General features: G+C 39.4%; 1 protein-coding gene across 2 annotated transcripts in view; it reads right to left on the reverse strand.

The window, feature by feature from the left end:
• Positions 1–5,549: 5,549 nt before the first annotated feature.
• The window catches only part of smtnb (smoothelin b), a 272,508-nt gene continuing 261,225 nt past the window's right edge, over positions 5,550–16,832 (reverse strand). The window contains exon 19 of one of the 2 annotated variants that reach the window (XM_063034479.1): positions 5,550–8,781. In XM_063034479.1, the coding sequence (XP_062890549.1) occupies positions 8,655–8,781 (127 nt within the window). In that variant the 3' untranslated portion in view covers positions 5,550–8,654. The remainder of the gene's footprint in view (positions 8,782–16,832) is intronic. The other variant, XM_063034478.1, reaches the window with a different exon arrangement.

Below are 16,832 nucleotides of genomic sequence, written 5' to 3' on the forward strand. Positions count from 1 at the left end.
AGGAACTCCTGCACATTACTGCTCAGCTACTTCATGTTGGACTCGAGAATGTTTCCAATTCACTTTGCTTTTGTGTTGCATTCAGTCTCAGTGAGGGCAAGGTAAGGATTTAGCATTCACTTGATTCCATGGTCCAATTTAATATCGGAGAATGTACACAGTATACTACCTGAAATTCTTACTCTTCACAGGCATCCATGAAGCAGAAATAAACCCCCAAAGAATGAGCGACAGGAAAACTTTAGACCCCCTCAGCACCCCAACCCCTTCCCATGCACAAACAGCAGCAGAGGCATCAATCCTCCCCCAACCGTCGCCCTCCCACCTCAGCAAAAAGCATCTGCCCCTCCCACCACCCACCTTGCAAAAAATAGCAAAGCCTCAAGGGAATGATGATCTAGAGTCCATTCAAAACCAATGTTAACCCCGACAGCTCGACGTGCCACAGGCTTTCCCTCTCTCTTTATACGAGAGAGAGAGATGAACATGTTTATTTTTACTAATGGTTGATCATTACATCTGAGAAAAAGGAACATTCACCACTGTCATTAGGAGCTCCTCTTTAGGGCATGCTCTGTCCTAACAATGTCGAGATTTCAAAACAGGACCTTGCTATTGACAGGGAAGAAATTCTTTCACTGAGGGTCCAGCCTGTTCAAGCAGCAATATTTATACCTTATACTCCAACCTGTAAATAAAAATTATATACAGGGTCCAACCATGGGAGTATAATTTGCACAAATGAGCAGCCTACCTCCTGCTTTGCAAGTCTGTTTAGTGCCGATAATACTGAGCTCAGGGCGACACCCTGGCCAGCGTGGCAAGTGTGGATCATTGGCAGGGGTGGCCAGCACCTTCCACAGGTCATTGGATTCTGTCATCAGCTCCTGTTGGGCATGATGGCTGTGGTTATCTGGGGATGGTGAGATAGCAGGGAAGAGGAGAAGGCAGAAGGAGCAGAGGAAAAGACGGGAGGGAGCTTTATGGAGAAAAAAAGCACCTGAACATCAGTTAAGACACGATCCGAATGTGAGAAATAAGCGAAACCAAGACAATACCAATTGTAGATAGTTTTATTTTGTGCTTTAGTACATTTCCATGTAAACGGTGTAAAACAGATATTTCAAAATACATACTGAAATCTGTTGACTATTTAGAATGGTGGAGTGGTCTAAAAAAGACACAACATGCTAAACTGAAGGTAAAACCAGGCTTATTCCATACGTAAATTAATTCTAGTGCAAGCAGGAATACAGCCATGTTGTGAGCTCTCCAAAACAAAACTAAAATTAAATAGCATTTTAGTCAAAGAGTTAAACTCTAAAAGAGCAAAGAGCCAAGTTTACCTGCTCCACAAGTTATGAAAGAAATGGACTTTAAATAGCAGGTGTTTGTGTAAACGTGTTTGTGTGCATCCTACATCTGCAAATCTGAGTGCAGAACGAAAAGCATTGGTAAAACCTTTAACTGAAGCTATTGCCCTTCAGGAACAGTACTGGCTGTTTGTTCTCTGGGCTTTGGTGATGACTATTTATTGAAAACAAATGAGGACAACCTATGGAAGGCAGAACTGATGTGATAGTGAATTCTCATGTAAGTGTGTTTGAACACATCAATAAAATCGATCCTGTACTGGAAAGATAGTGGCAATGGCCTGAATTTTAAATTCCAATCAGAGTAACCGGCTCATGTCAAGAGCTTACAAAACATCTGGAATGGGAACTGAACCTATTCAAACTCACCTATTCTTGTTTAAGAAGTAGGGTAAAGCATAGGAGACCTATCATGTTGGGGGGTGGGGCGCAGTCATTTAACTATCATAACAATTCAATCTGCTTTAGTTTAACCATCAACATGAACCAGCCTGGTTTCCCTTCCCTTATTTTCTTGCTCTAAACTCAGAAATTGAAAGGCAAAATTGATTTTTGCCTATGGAATAAGGGATGTTTCTACAGGCTCCAAACTGTCCAATAAAGCTCCAATCCTCACCATTCCTCCCAAGAGCTCTCAGTGCCTGCTGGTTGCCATCTGCTCCCATGTTCCTGAATATCAACAGAATCACCCTAATCTGAGCCACTCTCATGGAGTTCCTGACCTCATTTGCCCCCTGCCCACCCCATAGTCTCTCTCAATTTCCCCTGACTACTCTCAAAGTCTTTAGCTGTTCCCTTCTGAATGGGTTCCAGCTTATTGATCATGTTGCTCATGGATGGGAATGCCACAAAAATCTGCCAGTTTACTTCTGTCCGCTATTCCGGCTTCATCATCATCTCATAAACGAGCATCCCATGTCCTTGCCCCTCACCCCTCGACCTCCTGGCGCAGAACTGGTCTCCAGACTGAAGTCCACAGCAATAAATCTATTTCTGATCCATGTCATACTTGCCTGGGAAATAACTGAAGTATATCCAATCCCAAACACTGGTATTGCATATTATTATGAGATAAAGTATCTTAAAATCATGAAAATATAAAATAACTTCTTGTGGCAAGATTGCCAGTGAAGGCCAAGGAGCCTGTAAGGTAGCACAAAACCAATGCAGTCTCAAATATCCTATCATCCAATGTTACCTAACTCAGGGGTTCCCAATCCCCTAGGTTACTGGTAGGGGTCCATGGCATAAAACAGGTTGGGAACTCCTGTCCTAACTAATGGTTTTTTTAAAAATCCTTTTGTTGGATTTCAGTCATTTACATTGCACTGTGAATTAGCCTGAGGAAAGTCAATGGGCTGGACCTTTGATTGAAATTGACAGTAAAACTATCAGAATTCACCATCACTCCCTAGGAATCTGGTGACAACTTCTGGAGTTCATACACATGCACTAAACTCGAGATAGTCATAGCTGAGGTCCTTCTGTGGTTGTTTTATTTATCAGCCTTCTCTAGTGTGACCTCTGAAAATCATTGAGTTGTTGTTTTTATTGCAAAATACCCTGTGAAAAATTGGGCGTACTAGGGAAGTATGACTAGGAAAGTATGACTATGACTATGAACCCTTTGAACTGCTTTCAGACCACAATCAAAGGGAGTAAAAGGCCAATTGATGCCAGAGTTTGCTAGTACTGAATAAGTCTTGGTCTGAAATGTCAACTGTCTATTCATTTTCATAGACGCACCCTGACCTGTTGAGCTCCTCCAGCACTTTGTGTGTGTTGCTTTGCTAGATTTTTGTAGACAGCTGTCTTTGAGACCAGCAGTGAATATTCAGAAAAGTGGGATTTAATTTGTTTTGAGATTTCTGGAGTAGAGTTTAAACTATATCATTGACAGAATGGAATAATTACAGCCAGCACTCTGACTTGCGGTCATACAAGTCTCACTAACAACTCACTTTATTATAACATGGCGTGAGCCTATGATTGAAGAACACCTGTACGTTCAAGCCCACTAACATAAAAATGTAATTATACGGCAGTTTATTTATTTGTTGTACATTTTGAAACCTTAGCCTTTTTTTTTAATAAGACAAAGAATAACATTTGGCACAAGCTCCAAAATTGAACATGCAGTGGAGCAGGTATCATACCCGTCTTTCAGAACAATGTATGAACTTGCAGCCAGATTGCGCGGGTGTATCTGCGAGCCCCGGATCTATATGCTGCTTGCAGTGAATCAGGTTTGAGAACATCTTCTCCTTCATACAGTCACTGTCTTCCTTACAGCAATTATTATCCTCCATGTACCAATGAACTAAAATTCATGGTTTAACCACCGATCTATCAGTCAGTATTCATCCAACACCCAGTGGTAGTGCAATCTTAAAAGAATCTACATTCTACATTTTCAGATTTAATCCTGGCTTAACTCCAACTTCCTTTCTAACCTATTCTTTGCTCTTTATCTGCAGAATGTAGGCAACACCGGCAAAATGTCGAATGGACACATTAGGGAGGCTTCACAAGGCTGTGCAGTGGGTGAAATGTTACCCAACAGAAGATGTTACAAGTGTTTGCAAAAGATAATATGGACCAAGTTGCTGCACTGTAAACACTCCTAAAAAAAAATCAAACTGGCAACCAAAATACTGTTGTTCAGAATAGAGGAAATTTATTGGTATTTTTATATTTTAAGATGCCAATTCATGATTAGTATTTAGTTTTTACCTTAAAGCACCATATTCAAAACTTTTTTTATATGGCAGTTTTCAGCTAGCATGAGGAGAGAGCTAATTGCAACATCTGAATGTACTTGTAAACAGAAGTTAGGATCTTGGGCTGTTGACATTTAGACATACAGTGTGTGGTTTACTTTGTATAAAGAATGCCACTCCGGGTGGAGTCACTCTAAACCATGGTCCTGCATTTTCCACATGAGCATTAGCTTCCTGACTCCATGTGCTTTTATTATCAAGTTACTTAGTTTTCTGAAGGCCAGTCCCTGCAGGTCATCTTTTTGCATGGTTGTACCAGTGTGTGTCCGTAGCAAGGCAGATTTATTGGGACAGCACATTACAGAATTCACAGGAATCTGGGCAGATTGGATCTACACTCTTGTCAGATTTCTCAAATTGCTTTCTTTACATTATGGTAAACTATCACTAGTCAGGACGGGTATGTGTCTACGCTTTCATTTATCCCTCAAGGTAAAAATCTTGAAGGAGAGACATGGATTAATCAGTAACTACAAGCTGGTTAGCTGGTAAAGCTGGCCAAAGGCCAACAATTCTCCTTCCCCAGTGTCCAAAAACCACTGGCTTCCGATCCAAGAATTTCATCATTTTGAGTACAAGGAGGATAATCAATAAAAATAAATCTGGATTTCTAGAAACAAATATTAAAACTATCTTTAAAAAACTGTAGCAAGCTCAATGCTAATTTTAATAAGAAAACATAGTCCAAATGGACAATAAAAATATTTATACAGACATACACATGCGCATGGCAGTTTTCTTCATACAGTTACATATAGAAACATTGCACTGATTTTTATATATATATATATATAAAATGTGGCACTAATACCTACAGTGAATATGCATGTGGTTTGCCAAGGTCAGTCTGCCCTGTGTAGATTATTTAAAACACACACATATAATACCCTTGACAGAGAGAAACACACCAAGCTGATTTTGAGTACTGTAATTTGAAAATTAGAGCCTGCAGCATTCTTGCTTCAATAAACAGTGCCAGGGATTTGAACCCTCTACTACAAGGTGACAGAAACCTGAATATTATAGTGTAATTATTTGCTTATGATACTGGTGATTATTAAAAATAGCAGACCATGGGAATCATTTTTTTTTCTTTTAGTTAATGTAATGGAAGAAGCTGGTTTGAGCACTAAAGCATTTTTATCTATAATGTACTTGTATAGTCAAATTTGTCTTCTGCCTCTGAAATTCATTTCACTGGCTTCAAATGGAATGAATTTCCAGAGTAGAGCACAATGTAGTGTTGCATCTCCATGTTCTTCTTAAACACCCTTGGGACTGAGGAAGTCTAGCTGTTTCCACTCTAGTTCTGTGGGTTCTGGGAAGCCAGTGTGGGAACCACAGATTTCTCTACAGATGAAGCAGGAGATGCCTAAAGGGGTGGGCAGGTAGGTAGTTTGTGAAGTGATGTAACACACACACACACACACACACACACACACAAAAAATGCTAGAGGAACTCAGCAAGTCAGGCAGCTTTTATGGAGAGGTCCTGATCTATGGATTAGTCCTAATGAAAGGTCTCGACCCAAAACGTTAACTACTTATTCCCTTCCTGACTTGCTAAGTTCCTCCAGCATTTTGTGTCTGTTGCTCTAGATTTCCAGCATCTGCAGAATCTCATGTTTGTGAATTGGTGTGATCTTTCTGCCTATACTGTACACTGCATGTACCATTACCAATGGACTATAAATATCTCAGCTTACTCCTGTTTTGCACCACCAGCAAACTTTTAAAAATGTTCATGGTTTAAAGATATCACCAAAGCTGCACAACATGGTAAGTGATCGCTTTATTACATAACTTGCTGATCAGAATTTCACATTTGCACAGTTCTAGAATTGAAAATTATAGTTAAGCCAGTCATAAATCTTTCAGCCCCTCTCACTCCAGGAATTAATGGTGGGTAGTGCATGGGTAGTCCTAGTCATAGGGAATGAGTAGGACAGCATGTTGCAAGTGAGAGTCTGGTTAGTATTTTGGGTGTACATTTTGGCACAATTCTTACAGGTGTTGATTGCTCAATGTCTATGATTATTATTTCTGATTTATCATATTTGCATTATTTCCACAATTTATATATTTAAAAAAAGATTTTTATTTAATTATGTGCAATCATCTTTCTTCGTTTGGAGATGTGAAAAGACACCATACTGTTTTAGAATAGTATCACTATTAATTATTTACCTGGCTTGACAGTGGAATATTTTAAAGTACAACTTTGAAAATAATTTGTCATTTGCTTTCCTAGAAGTTCTAAGCAAGAGCTAACAACCATGAGCAAAATATAAAGTTAGTAAGTATAAGAAGGCCCTTAGAAAGCTTACACTTTCTCTGCCGTAGCTATTCCTTTTTTTTTACCCAAGTGCCATTTTCTTACACAACTCTCATAACTTCCAAAATTCTATACATCATAACCTTGGCTATACTGGGTGACTGAACCTCCACAACTTTGGGTAAAGAATTCCAAAGATGCTCTATTCTCTCGGCAAAGAAATTTCTCAAGATCTTGCTCCTGAGTGGCTGACCTGGCTATTGACATGCCTCGGGAAATGAGCAATATTTAAATTTACCAGAAGTATTGCAATAGTGTGCAATGCAAAATCTACCCAAAGAATGGAGTCTCCGTAATATGCACCATCAGTCTATTTGCCTATCCACAGCAAATTTCTCATTCTCCCACCTCCAAGACTAGAAAACCTAGTTAAAGAGCAAGGTTGGCCAGGTTAGCTCATTATTCCTTGGAATGAAGGAGAATGAGGAGTGAATTTAGACAAGTGTTTAAAATCATGAGAGGCATATATAAGGTGTATGGTAGTGGGTAGTGGCTCCATATGTCACTACTACAGGCTCAGCTGGCTCCGGCAGACAGTACCCGGTATGGGCCCCTATTCGAGAGAAGAGAAGGCTAAGGAGTAAACCCTACACAAATCCGGAGTGGAGCTCCTAAGGTGGTTGGATGACATATCACATCACCTCCCGGCAGCTCCTGCAGCCAAGCTGATGCCAAATGTACTGCTTCGCGTTCATTTGGACCACATCCGCGAGGCCGAGAGGGGGATCTTGATGTCTGGGCAGCCCAGGATCACCATATTCATCACCCAGGTCTGCGCCCCAAGTGGGCACATGCACTGTCTACTTGACAGACGGAGCCATTAATATATAAGGTGTAACAGTCTTTTCCTCAGGGCAGAGGAGTCCAAAACTATGGGGCATGAATTTAGTGTGAGAGGGGAAAAGTTTAAAAAGGACAGTTTATTCACACAGAGGACGGTGAGTGTCTGGATGAGCTGCCAGAGGAAGTGGTTGAAGCATGTACAATAGGATCATTTAAGATGCACTTGAAGAGATACATGGAAGGGAGGGGCCTGGAGGGACGTTGGCTGAAAATCAGGGCAACACAACTGGCACGGATTCATTGGGCCAAAGTGCCTGTAACCATGCTGTAATGCTCTATAAGCTATAGAGCCTATCTGTGTGTAGGCTTTGCAACAACATATTGACATTCTCAGTTCTGCGCTGGTCTTTAGTTGTTATATTTTTCTATCAGATACTCAAGCGTGCAGTAAGCTGTATTAATGAAATGGGGAGAATTAACTGTTAGACTTGCTACATGTGCAAGTATCACCTGGTGGTTGGCCTTATCTCTGCACATACAGATTCAACAAAGTCAATGGAACTAGTCTAACAGGTACGATCCAAGTGATACTAATGCTCTTGCAAGTGCTAAGTGCTGATTACCAAAGACAAACTTCTCTCCCAAACAGCAATTAAGTTAGCTATTAATTTTATTGGTGTCAGGAATACTGATTTTTTTTTAGTATTATAACCAAATAACATGCCCACTTCCCTTTATCTTACTAAAGTGCATTGTTTTTCCTGCAGATGCAAACAATGAAATATAATTTTAATTGTACAACACAGAAGCTACCTTGCAGAAGTGAACATGACAGAATAACTGTACACTGCACAGCAAAAGAGATGTATCGGAATGAAGTGATAAGCCACTGGATTTGAAATTACCTTTTACTGTTTCTAGATATGTCTGTTGGGTGATGAGTGATGCTAGCGGAATAAGAGGTGAGAAAAAAGGATGTGCTGCATAATTACAAATCATATTATACCAATTTTCCTTTCTCTAATGCTAAAAACTGTTGTGCAGCCTTTCGTGCTTTAATACTCTGCAAATATGTAGGTGGATGGTTATACAACATAAAGATTCTTTCTCAGTACATACATAAGATTTTTTTTTCTGATTTGGAAATAAAAATAGTCATGTGCTAGAATTCTTTAGAACACATAACATGAATAATACATCACCTTAGGATCTTCACCCTTGTCCGTTTGCATTAAAAGAAAGAAAATCCAAGCATGCAAATGCAGTACATAGTGACTCATGTCTGTACATGTCTTTGACAATTGTCTGAAAACACAGGCAAGCTGTGGATATATTTTATAAACAGAAATACAAGGCACTCTGCCTTCTATCTGCCAGGTCCTGCTACTCGTACCTTCGTAGATGGTTATACAGGGACTGAACATAGGTGAAGACACACTTAGGATCGGGTCTTTTGTGCATTATCATCATATCTTCTACGTCAATGAGGGGATCACAGGAAGCTACCCGTCTGCAATGAGAAAATATAAATAAAGCACATTGCACCAAAATAAACTTTAAAGCTCTACAGTGCTATAAACATGCAATTGTTAAAATAATTACTTTCTGTATGCCTGTATAGGTCTGTCAATGTATTTTTTTAAATCAAGACACTGCCTCTTCTAATGCCAGCTATCAGAAAGTGAACAAGAACACTTCATGGTGATTCTTAAATCTTTCATCATTGTACCTATAATAAAGACCACAAGAGATACAGATCTTGTCTCTCGGTTAGGATGTATTCTATGGCTGAACCCAACATATTTTTTAAAATCTCTGTTAACTAAGCTGACAGGAGAAAAGAGTGACTTCAGTCAGGAGGAGGAACAAGGTGACCAGGGTGCCTTTTACTGGAACAGCAAATAATGAAAGTTTGCATTGAGAATGGATGCTGAATCAAGAAAAAAAAAACAAGGTATTTAATTGGAGATAATCAAATAACAACAATCACAAAATATTAACTTGGACCTTAAATTGTCAGACATAGAAATCTTGTGAATCTCTCAATTCACAAACAACTCATAATTAATCAAACAATTAAAAAAATAATGCATTATCTAAAAATATAGTAAAATCAGTGCCCAGATTTCACAGCAAAAATTATGAACTTAAGGAAGGTCAGAATTTCCATAGTGCATGAAAGTGATTAAGAATCCTTTATTTTCTCATTTAAGATACATGAAGTTATCATCTAAATATAGCTGCATTCAGACTCAGACTAAACTAACTAACAGAGGCGGTTGCTACTGAACAGGGGGCATTATGCTTTTTTTCATAAAGTAGACATTGCTGAAACTACTCAGTAGGTCAGGCAGCCTCTGTGGTGAGGGAAACAGAATTAATGAACAAAATTTGGAATCTTTAACTCTATTCCTCCCCCTTCACTGATGCTGCCTGACCTGTTGAGTATTAGCATCAATTTTAATCTTAGATTTATTTCATCTGGTTTTCTTGTCTCATTCTCTTTAACTTCATTATTCTGATTCATAACAGCCAATATATATTGAACAGATTTAACATTCATGTGGAATCAAAACTGAAATATCTGCATCAATACTAGTCTATTTTCTATACAATTTTTATACAATTGTTAATTTTCACAGATGAAAATATAGCCCTTCAGTGATATCAGAGTATATACCTTCATGATCTAGCAATATTCTGAGTCCATCCCTGCACAAATTACCACAGCGCTATTGCTTTGTGTTCTATAAATCTTTATAGTTGAAATTACTATAATGAGATGAACTTGGATGTTCCTAGTCCTCTAAAATCAGACATCACTGCATGTGGAGATATATCCATGTCTTTCTAGATTGGCTCTCAAATTCTTGTTTACCATCAACATGATCAGCACGACTTTGCCAAAGGCAGGTCGTGCCTTACGGGCCTGATAGAATTTTTTGAGGATGTGACTAAACAGATTGATGAAGGTAGAGCAGTAGATGTAGTGTATATGGATTTCAGCAAGGCATTTGATAAGGTACCCCATGCAAGGCTTATTGAGAAAGTAAGGAGGCATGGGATCCAAGGGGACATTGCTTCGTGGATCCAGAATTGGCTTGCCCACAGAAGGCAAAGAGTGGTTGTAGATGGGTCATATTCTGCATGGAGGCTGGTGACCAGTGGTGTGCCTCAGGGACCTGTTCTGGACCCCTTCTCTTCGTAATTTTTATAAGTGACCTGGAGGAGGAAGTGAAGGGATGGGTTAGTCAATTTGCTGATGACACAATGGTTGGGGGTGTTGTTGATAGTGCGGACGGCTGTCAGAGGTTGCAGCGGGACATTGATAGGATGTAAAACTGGGCTGAGAAGTGGCAGATGGAGTTCAACCCAGATAAGTATGAGGTGGTTCATTTTGGTAGGTCAAATATGATGGAAGAATATAGTATTAATGGTAAGACTCTTGGCAGTGTGGAGAATCAGAGGGATCTTGGGGTCCGAGTCCATAGGACACTCAAAGCTGCTGCGCAGGTTGACTGTGTGGTTAAGAAGGCAATAGATGTATTGGCCTTTATCAATCATGGGATTGAGTTCAAGAACCGAGAAGTAATGTTACAGCTATATAGGACCCTAGTCAGATCCCATTTGGAGTACTGTGCTCAGTTCTGATCACCTCACTACTGGAAGGATGTGGAAACTATAGGAAGGGTGCAGACGAGATTTACAAGGATGTTGCCTGGATTGGCAAGCATGCCTTATGAGAATAGATTGAATGAACTTGGCCTTTTCTCCTTGGAGCAATGGAGGATGAGAGGTGACCTGATACAGGTGGATAAGACGATGAGAGGCATTGATCGTGTGGATAGTCAGAGGCATTTTCCCAGGGCTGAAATGGCTAACATGAGAGGACACAGTTTTAAGGTGCTTGGAGGTACAGAGGAAATGTCAGGGGTAAGTTTTTTTTTAACGCAGAGAGTGGTGAGTGCGTGGAGGTGGATACAATAGTGTCTTTTAAGAGACTATTGAATAGGTACATGGAGCTTAGAAAAATAGAGGACTATGAGTAACCGGAGGTAATTTCTAAAGTAAGTACATGGTTGGCACAGCATTGTGGGCCGAAGGGCCTGTATTGTGCTGTAGGTTTTCTATGTTTCTCCGTTACTGTTTGTATCTTAGCCGCTCTGTTCCACCATTGGATGGAAATCTTTTAAAAAATAATCACCACACTACCTGTCTACAATCTTTCAAACCCTCATTATAATCTTACTCTTTGTTTTAAAGCAGCCTGTGGATTTTTTGTTCATTTTTATTGTGTTTGAAAATACTACATATATGCCTTCTTTTTTGAAAATGATATTTTATTCCATATAAAATATTTTTAAAACTTAATTATCGTTACAAGTTGTAGTATAAATTGGAATTGGAACTGTTTTATTATTGTCATATGAACTGAGATACAGTGAAAAGCTCGTTTTACATGTTGTTCGGATCATTACACAGTGCATTGAGGTAAAACAAGGTAAAACAATAAAGTGTAACAGCTACAGAGAGAGTGCAGTGCAGGTAAACAATAAGGTGCAAGATCATAAAGAGTGTGAAGCCAAGAGTCTGACTTTTCATACTAGGAACTATTTAATAGTCTTATACCAGTGGACTAGAGACTGTCCTTGATCCTGGTGGTATCTTCTGCTCAGTGGAAGAAGGCAGAGGGAGAATGTCCTAGGGCAGGTGGGATCTTTGATTATGCTGATTGCTTTACTGATATAGGTCATCGAGGTAGACAGAGGTATGTGCACCATCCCCCTTCCCGAATTCAATGATCGGCTCCTTTTTTTTTTTGCTGACATTGAGAGAAAGGTTATTGTCATGTCACCATGTTATTAAGCTTTCTATCTCTTTCCTATACTCCAATGCATCATTAGTTGAGATACGCTCACTGTGGTGGTATCGCCTGCAAACTTGTAGATGGAGTTAGAGCAAAATCTGGCCATGCAGTTATGAGTGCACAGGGAGTAAAGTAAGGGGCTGAGGACACAGTCTTATGGAGCACCAGTGTTTAGAATAATCCTGGCAGAATAACCTGTACACTGTTGTGAATTACAGAGTAATTTTCTGTAAAGTTTCAAATACTTTAAAATTACCCACTCTAATTATAATCAGTAACTAGGATGTACAACATGCTGCAAAAGTGTTCAGCTTCTTCCAGAAGTTCTACATTTACTCCAAAGTTTTCCCATTCGAACTTTTACATGAAGATTATTTAATGTCATAACATTTGATCAATATTATGTTTCATCAGGCGCCGATCTAGATTTTTAATGGATTATCCTGGTAATGAGAATTAGTAGATCCTTACTTGAGATTCTAAGGTGCCACATTGAAAGGTCACATTGTTTTTGAAGCTAGAATAATATGGGAAATGATTAATAGAAGTCTAGAAGTATGCCATCCGTTTCTATTTACCATGTTAGTACAATGGAATGGTAAAATATTGGAACACTTTCTCTCCTTAATACTTATGCGTAGAGCACATTCTTCTCGTGATTAATCTTACAGTTGAACCCAACTGCATGGCTAATACAGTTCATGGCTAATTAACCATGAGAGGGAATTGTAGTTAAGTTCAATCCTCTTCCCTTTAATATTCACACACAAGTATTTTCCAGCAGCAATCACTTGGTGATACTTACAACTTAAACTAACTACAGCAGTATCCAGTCTTTTCTTGATAGGAAGGTGAAACTGATAAACCTTTCACTGGCAGGTCCCAAACTTCCTGAGAGGTTCTTGGTGACTGTGACCCGACACTGAACTACTCACAATGCCTAGCAATGAAGTGCCAGCTTCCACAAGTTTCTCAGCATTTTATTTGGAAATATGGCTGTTTAAATTGTGTGATGCCAGACCTGGCACAGGATCAGTCAAGCAATTTGCTTCAGCGGAAAGGAATGGCTTCATGGCCAATTGGTACATTTCAGTAATTTCTGTTTTTGAATTAATTGGTCTAAGAGACAAATATTTAATGTATTTCATCATTTACAATATTTTAAAAAGTAAGTAACATTTTAGTGGTATGCTTTTTCTTTAATCGTTTTAAAAACATCTTTCGTATTTATGAAAGTCACAGACATAGATATTCAAAGTCACTTGACAGTTTTGAAAGCTGGTAAACACGGATGTGCAGATTAACCAGATTCCACCCATGCTTTGTGATGGGGGCTTGCATTGTGTACTTGGAACCTGGATGATCACAACCCAGATCTGGAAGCCAAGTAGCCAGCTTCAGTAATTTACTGTTTGCTGTGGTGGGTTGGACTGAATTATCCTTCAGCCTGTAGATGGTGCAACACTGCTATATATATATATATAAAATGGCAAATCTTGTTTAAAGTAGATCCAGGTCAAACATAGGCATTATATGACTTCCATGATGCAGTAGCATACAGTAATGGGAAATTTAAATACCATGTTAATGCATTTTTTGACAATACAATTCAACAAGGAAAAGAACTGCCTTCCTATATACTCTAACATTCTTACATGATGTCCCTGTATATATTTCCATCAATTTTCTCAGTTACCAAAGTAATTATTTTATGTGAATACACAAATTGGAATTGGGTAAATTGTATATCATTGACATCATATACAGATCAAGGGCTCAAACACCAGCATATTTAATAGTTTTAATTTACCATATTACTACATTATTAAAAAATTAATTTATGATACAAATCCTTGTGGTGAATTGGTATCTACATTTCTTGCAACCAAGTGCACTGATATTTCTGTCCATGTAAAGCTTTCAATTTTTTCCCGGAGAAATATCAGCACAAATGAGGGCTGGAGTTCAGCTTGGAGGTTAAAGTGAAAACCTCACCTGAACCCAATCACATTGATTCTGAACCTGGTCTGTATCTACGGTCTTTTTCTTGATAACAAACCAACCAGAAAACACATGGTCACATTCTGGAGCCAGAGTCTTCTACACTGGGAACCTGTTCCAAAACTGAAGATGGAGCTTTTTTCTTTAGAAAGGCATAAAGGTACTCTGACCCAAGGTGGGTAAGGACGATTACTGTGGATTGCTAGAAGGGCAGATAATGGCTAATGCCACGTTACTTTGGTGACATGGTGGGCCAACGCGCCTGTTTCTGTGTTGTACGACTCTCTACTACTGTCCACTTACAGGCAGTCCCACTCCAAACTGGACCTTATGCCAAGTAATTGTGTCCTTTCAGGAATAACCAGCCCTGCCTGTTTGCTTAACTTATTTGGCACAGTGAGCTGAAATGTCATTTTCAATACCCTTACAAAATTGCCTGCAGTCAGTGTGTCAGACCACACATTAATTTGGAATACTACATCTTTCAGATACACTGACAACAATTTATTTTTCAACTCTAACCAATTATGCCCAATTTCCATCAGCTACTGGCATTCACATCATGAATGCGGTCAACAATTTCTCTACTGCTTTGACCAGTTAACTCAGAACTGCACAATTCAAATGGGTCTAACAAACTAAAGATAAGGTAAAGACTAGATTTATTTGTCACATGTACAATGAAATATTTGCATCAACAACCAAGACAGTCCGAGGATTCATCGAAGGCAGGTGTCGCCATGCTTCTGGCACCAACATAAAATGCCAACAACTTACCGGTAGTCTTTAGAATATACGTATGTGGGAGGAAACGGGAGCACTGGAGGAAGCCAACACATGTGGTCACGGGAAGAACATACATACAGACAGTAGTAGGAATTGAACCTCAGTCACTGGTGCTTTAAAACATTACACTAACTACCAGATTATCGTGCCACCTTCATACTAACCCAGTTTTAGTCGTATTCTGCTCTCTTAGCACTGGTTCCCTTGAATAAAATAGCGGCTGGGAGTAGCTGCTGTCATCTTCTTCGGCAGCCAATCGGGATCAAGAATGACTCCTTCCACTCTGGTCTAGTGGGTTCCGAGGTGGCCAGTAGGGCCAATGTGGAAAGTGCAGACTCTGCCACAGATGGGCAGGTCCATGCATAGTTTATGAGGTGAGATGCTTCTTCCACCATTAATGCAGAGCTTCTGTATTCTCTGGGCACATGGCCTTGGTGGTTCTCAATACCATCATGAATGATTTTACTGAATTTGAGAGTCACAGAGGTTGTGGGAGGCGAAGGTTGCTGCTGCTCTTCTTCAAGGATACTTTGAGCAACTTCTTCAACTTTTTCTCGGTCTACCCAGTAATCTCCTCCCATGACAGTTCCACTTGAGAGGCATGTTCAGAGTCATTGAGAGTCATGGAGAGATACCCCATGGAAAATGGCCCTTCAGCCCATTGAGTCTAAGACAGCCATCAACTGCCCATTAACACTGGCCCTTCATTAATATCACTTTATTCTTCCTACACTCTTATCAACTCTTCCCAGTTTCTACCCAATTTAGGTTTGTCCAATGTAAGAGATGGTTGTGAGAAAAAAAAATACTGTGATTGATTTTCTTATCCTACCAGTGAATTGAGAAAATTTGGAAGAAGTGACATTGGAAACATTTTTCTGCTACCTGAGATATCTGCTGCAAGTGGTCCTGATTTCAGAAGGAATAGGAAGCAGGAATCCCTGTTGTGCAGTAGACCATAAGTTGGTGCCAGATCTGAAGTACATCATTTTCCTCAATTCAGTATTGGACCAGTTTTTAAAGAATACAGAATCTACTTATAAATCTTTATTGTAGGAGGGCAGTGTCGTACAGTTGGGACAGACTGATGGAGGACCAAGTTATTGGGATACTGAATGTACGGCCTATTCTCTGCTATCCTTCGGTAAATATGTCAAAAGAAACTTGGAGTTTGGTCTGTAATTGGGCAGAAATGCAGAGGTCAAAGGTCAAATAACTTTGGGGTGGTCCTGTCTCATAAGTTTAAGTGAGTTTTTTTGAGAAAGGGTCAAAATGATAGTTAGCTGTAGACATTGTTTACATGGACTTCATTAAAGTGTTTGACCAGGTCCATCGTGGTAGACTAGTACAAAAAATTAAGTCATGTGGGATCCACAGTGAGTTGGTAAACTGAATGCTTTCCTGACCAGAGATCTTAGGTTAATGGCATTCTACAAAGCCTACTGCTGAGACCTTTTTTATATGTTAATGATTTGAATGAAAATGTATGTGTTCTGATTAGTACCATTGTAGATAACATGAACATTGGTGGAGTCATGGATAGCAAAGAAAGGATCCAGCAGAATGCAGACCAGTTTGAAACATGAGAGGAGAAATGGCAGGTGTTTAATTCAGACACAGCATAAGATGCTGCATTTTGGGAGATCAATGTAAGAGGAGACAATACAGTAAATGGCAGGATCCTTAGAAGAACCGATATCTAGTACGATCTTGGAGTGAAAGTCCATAGCTCTATGAAAGGAGCAACACAAGGAGGATAGACTTGTAAAGAAGGTGGACAATAAACTTGCTTTCATCAGTCAAGGCACTGGGTATTAATGTTTGGAAGTTATGTTGCAGCTACATAGAACTTTGGTTGGGCCACATTTGGAAAATTTAGTGCCATTCTGGTTGCTACACTATAGGAA

Source organism: Mobula hypostoma, chromosome 27 (genome assembly GCF_963921235.1).
Source record: "Mobula hypostoma chromosome 27, sMobHyp1.1, whole genome shotgun sequence".
Taxonomy (NCBI): domain Eukaryota; kingdom Metazoa; phylum Chordata; class Chondrichthyes; order Myliobatiformes; family Myliobatidae; genus Mobula; species Mobula hypostoma.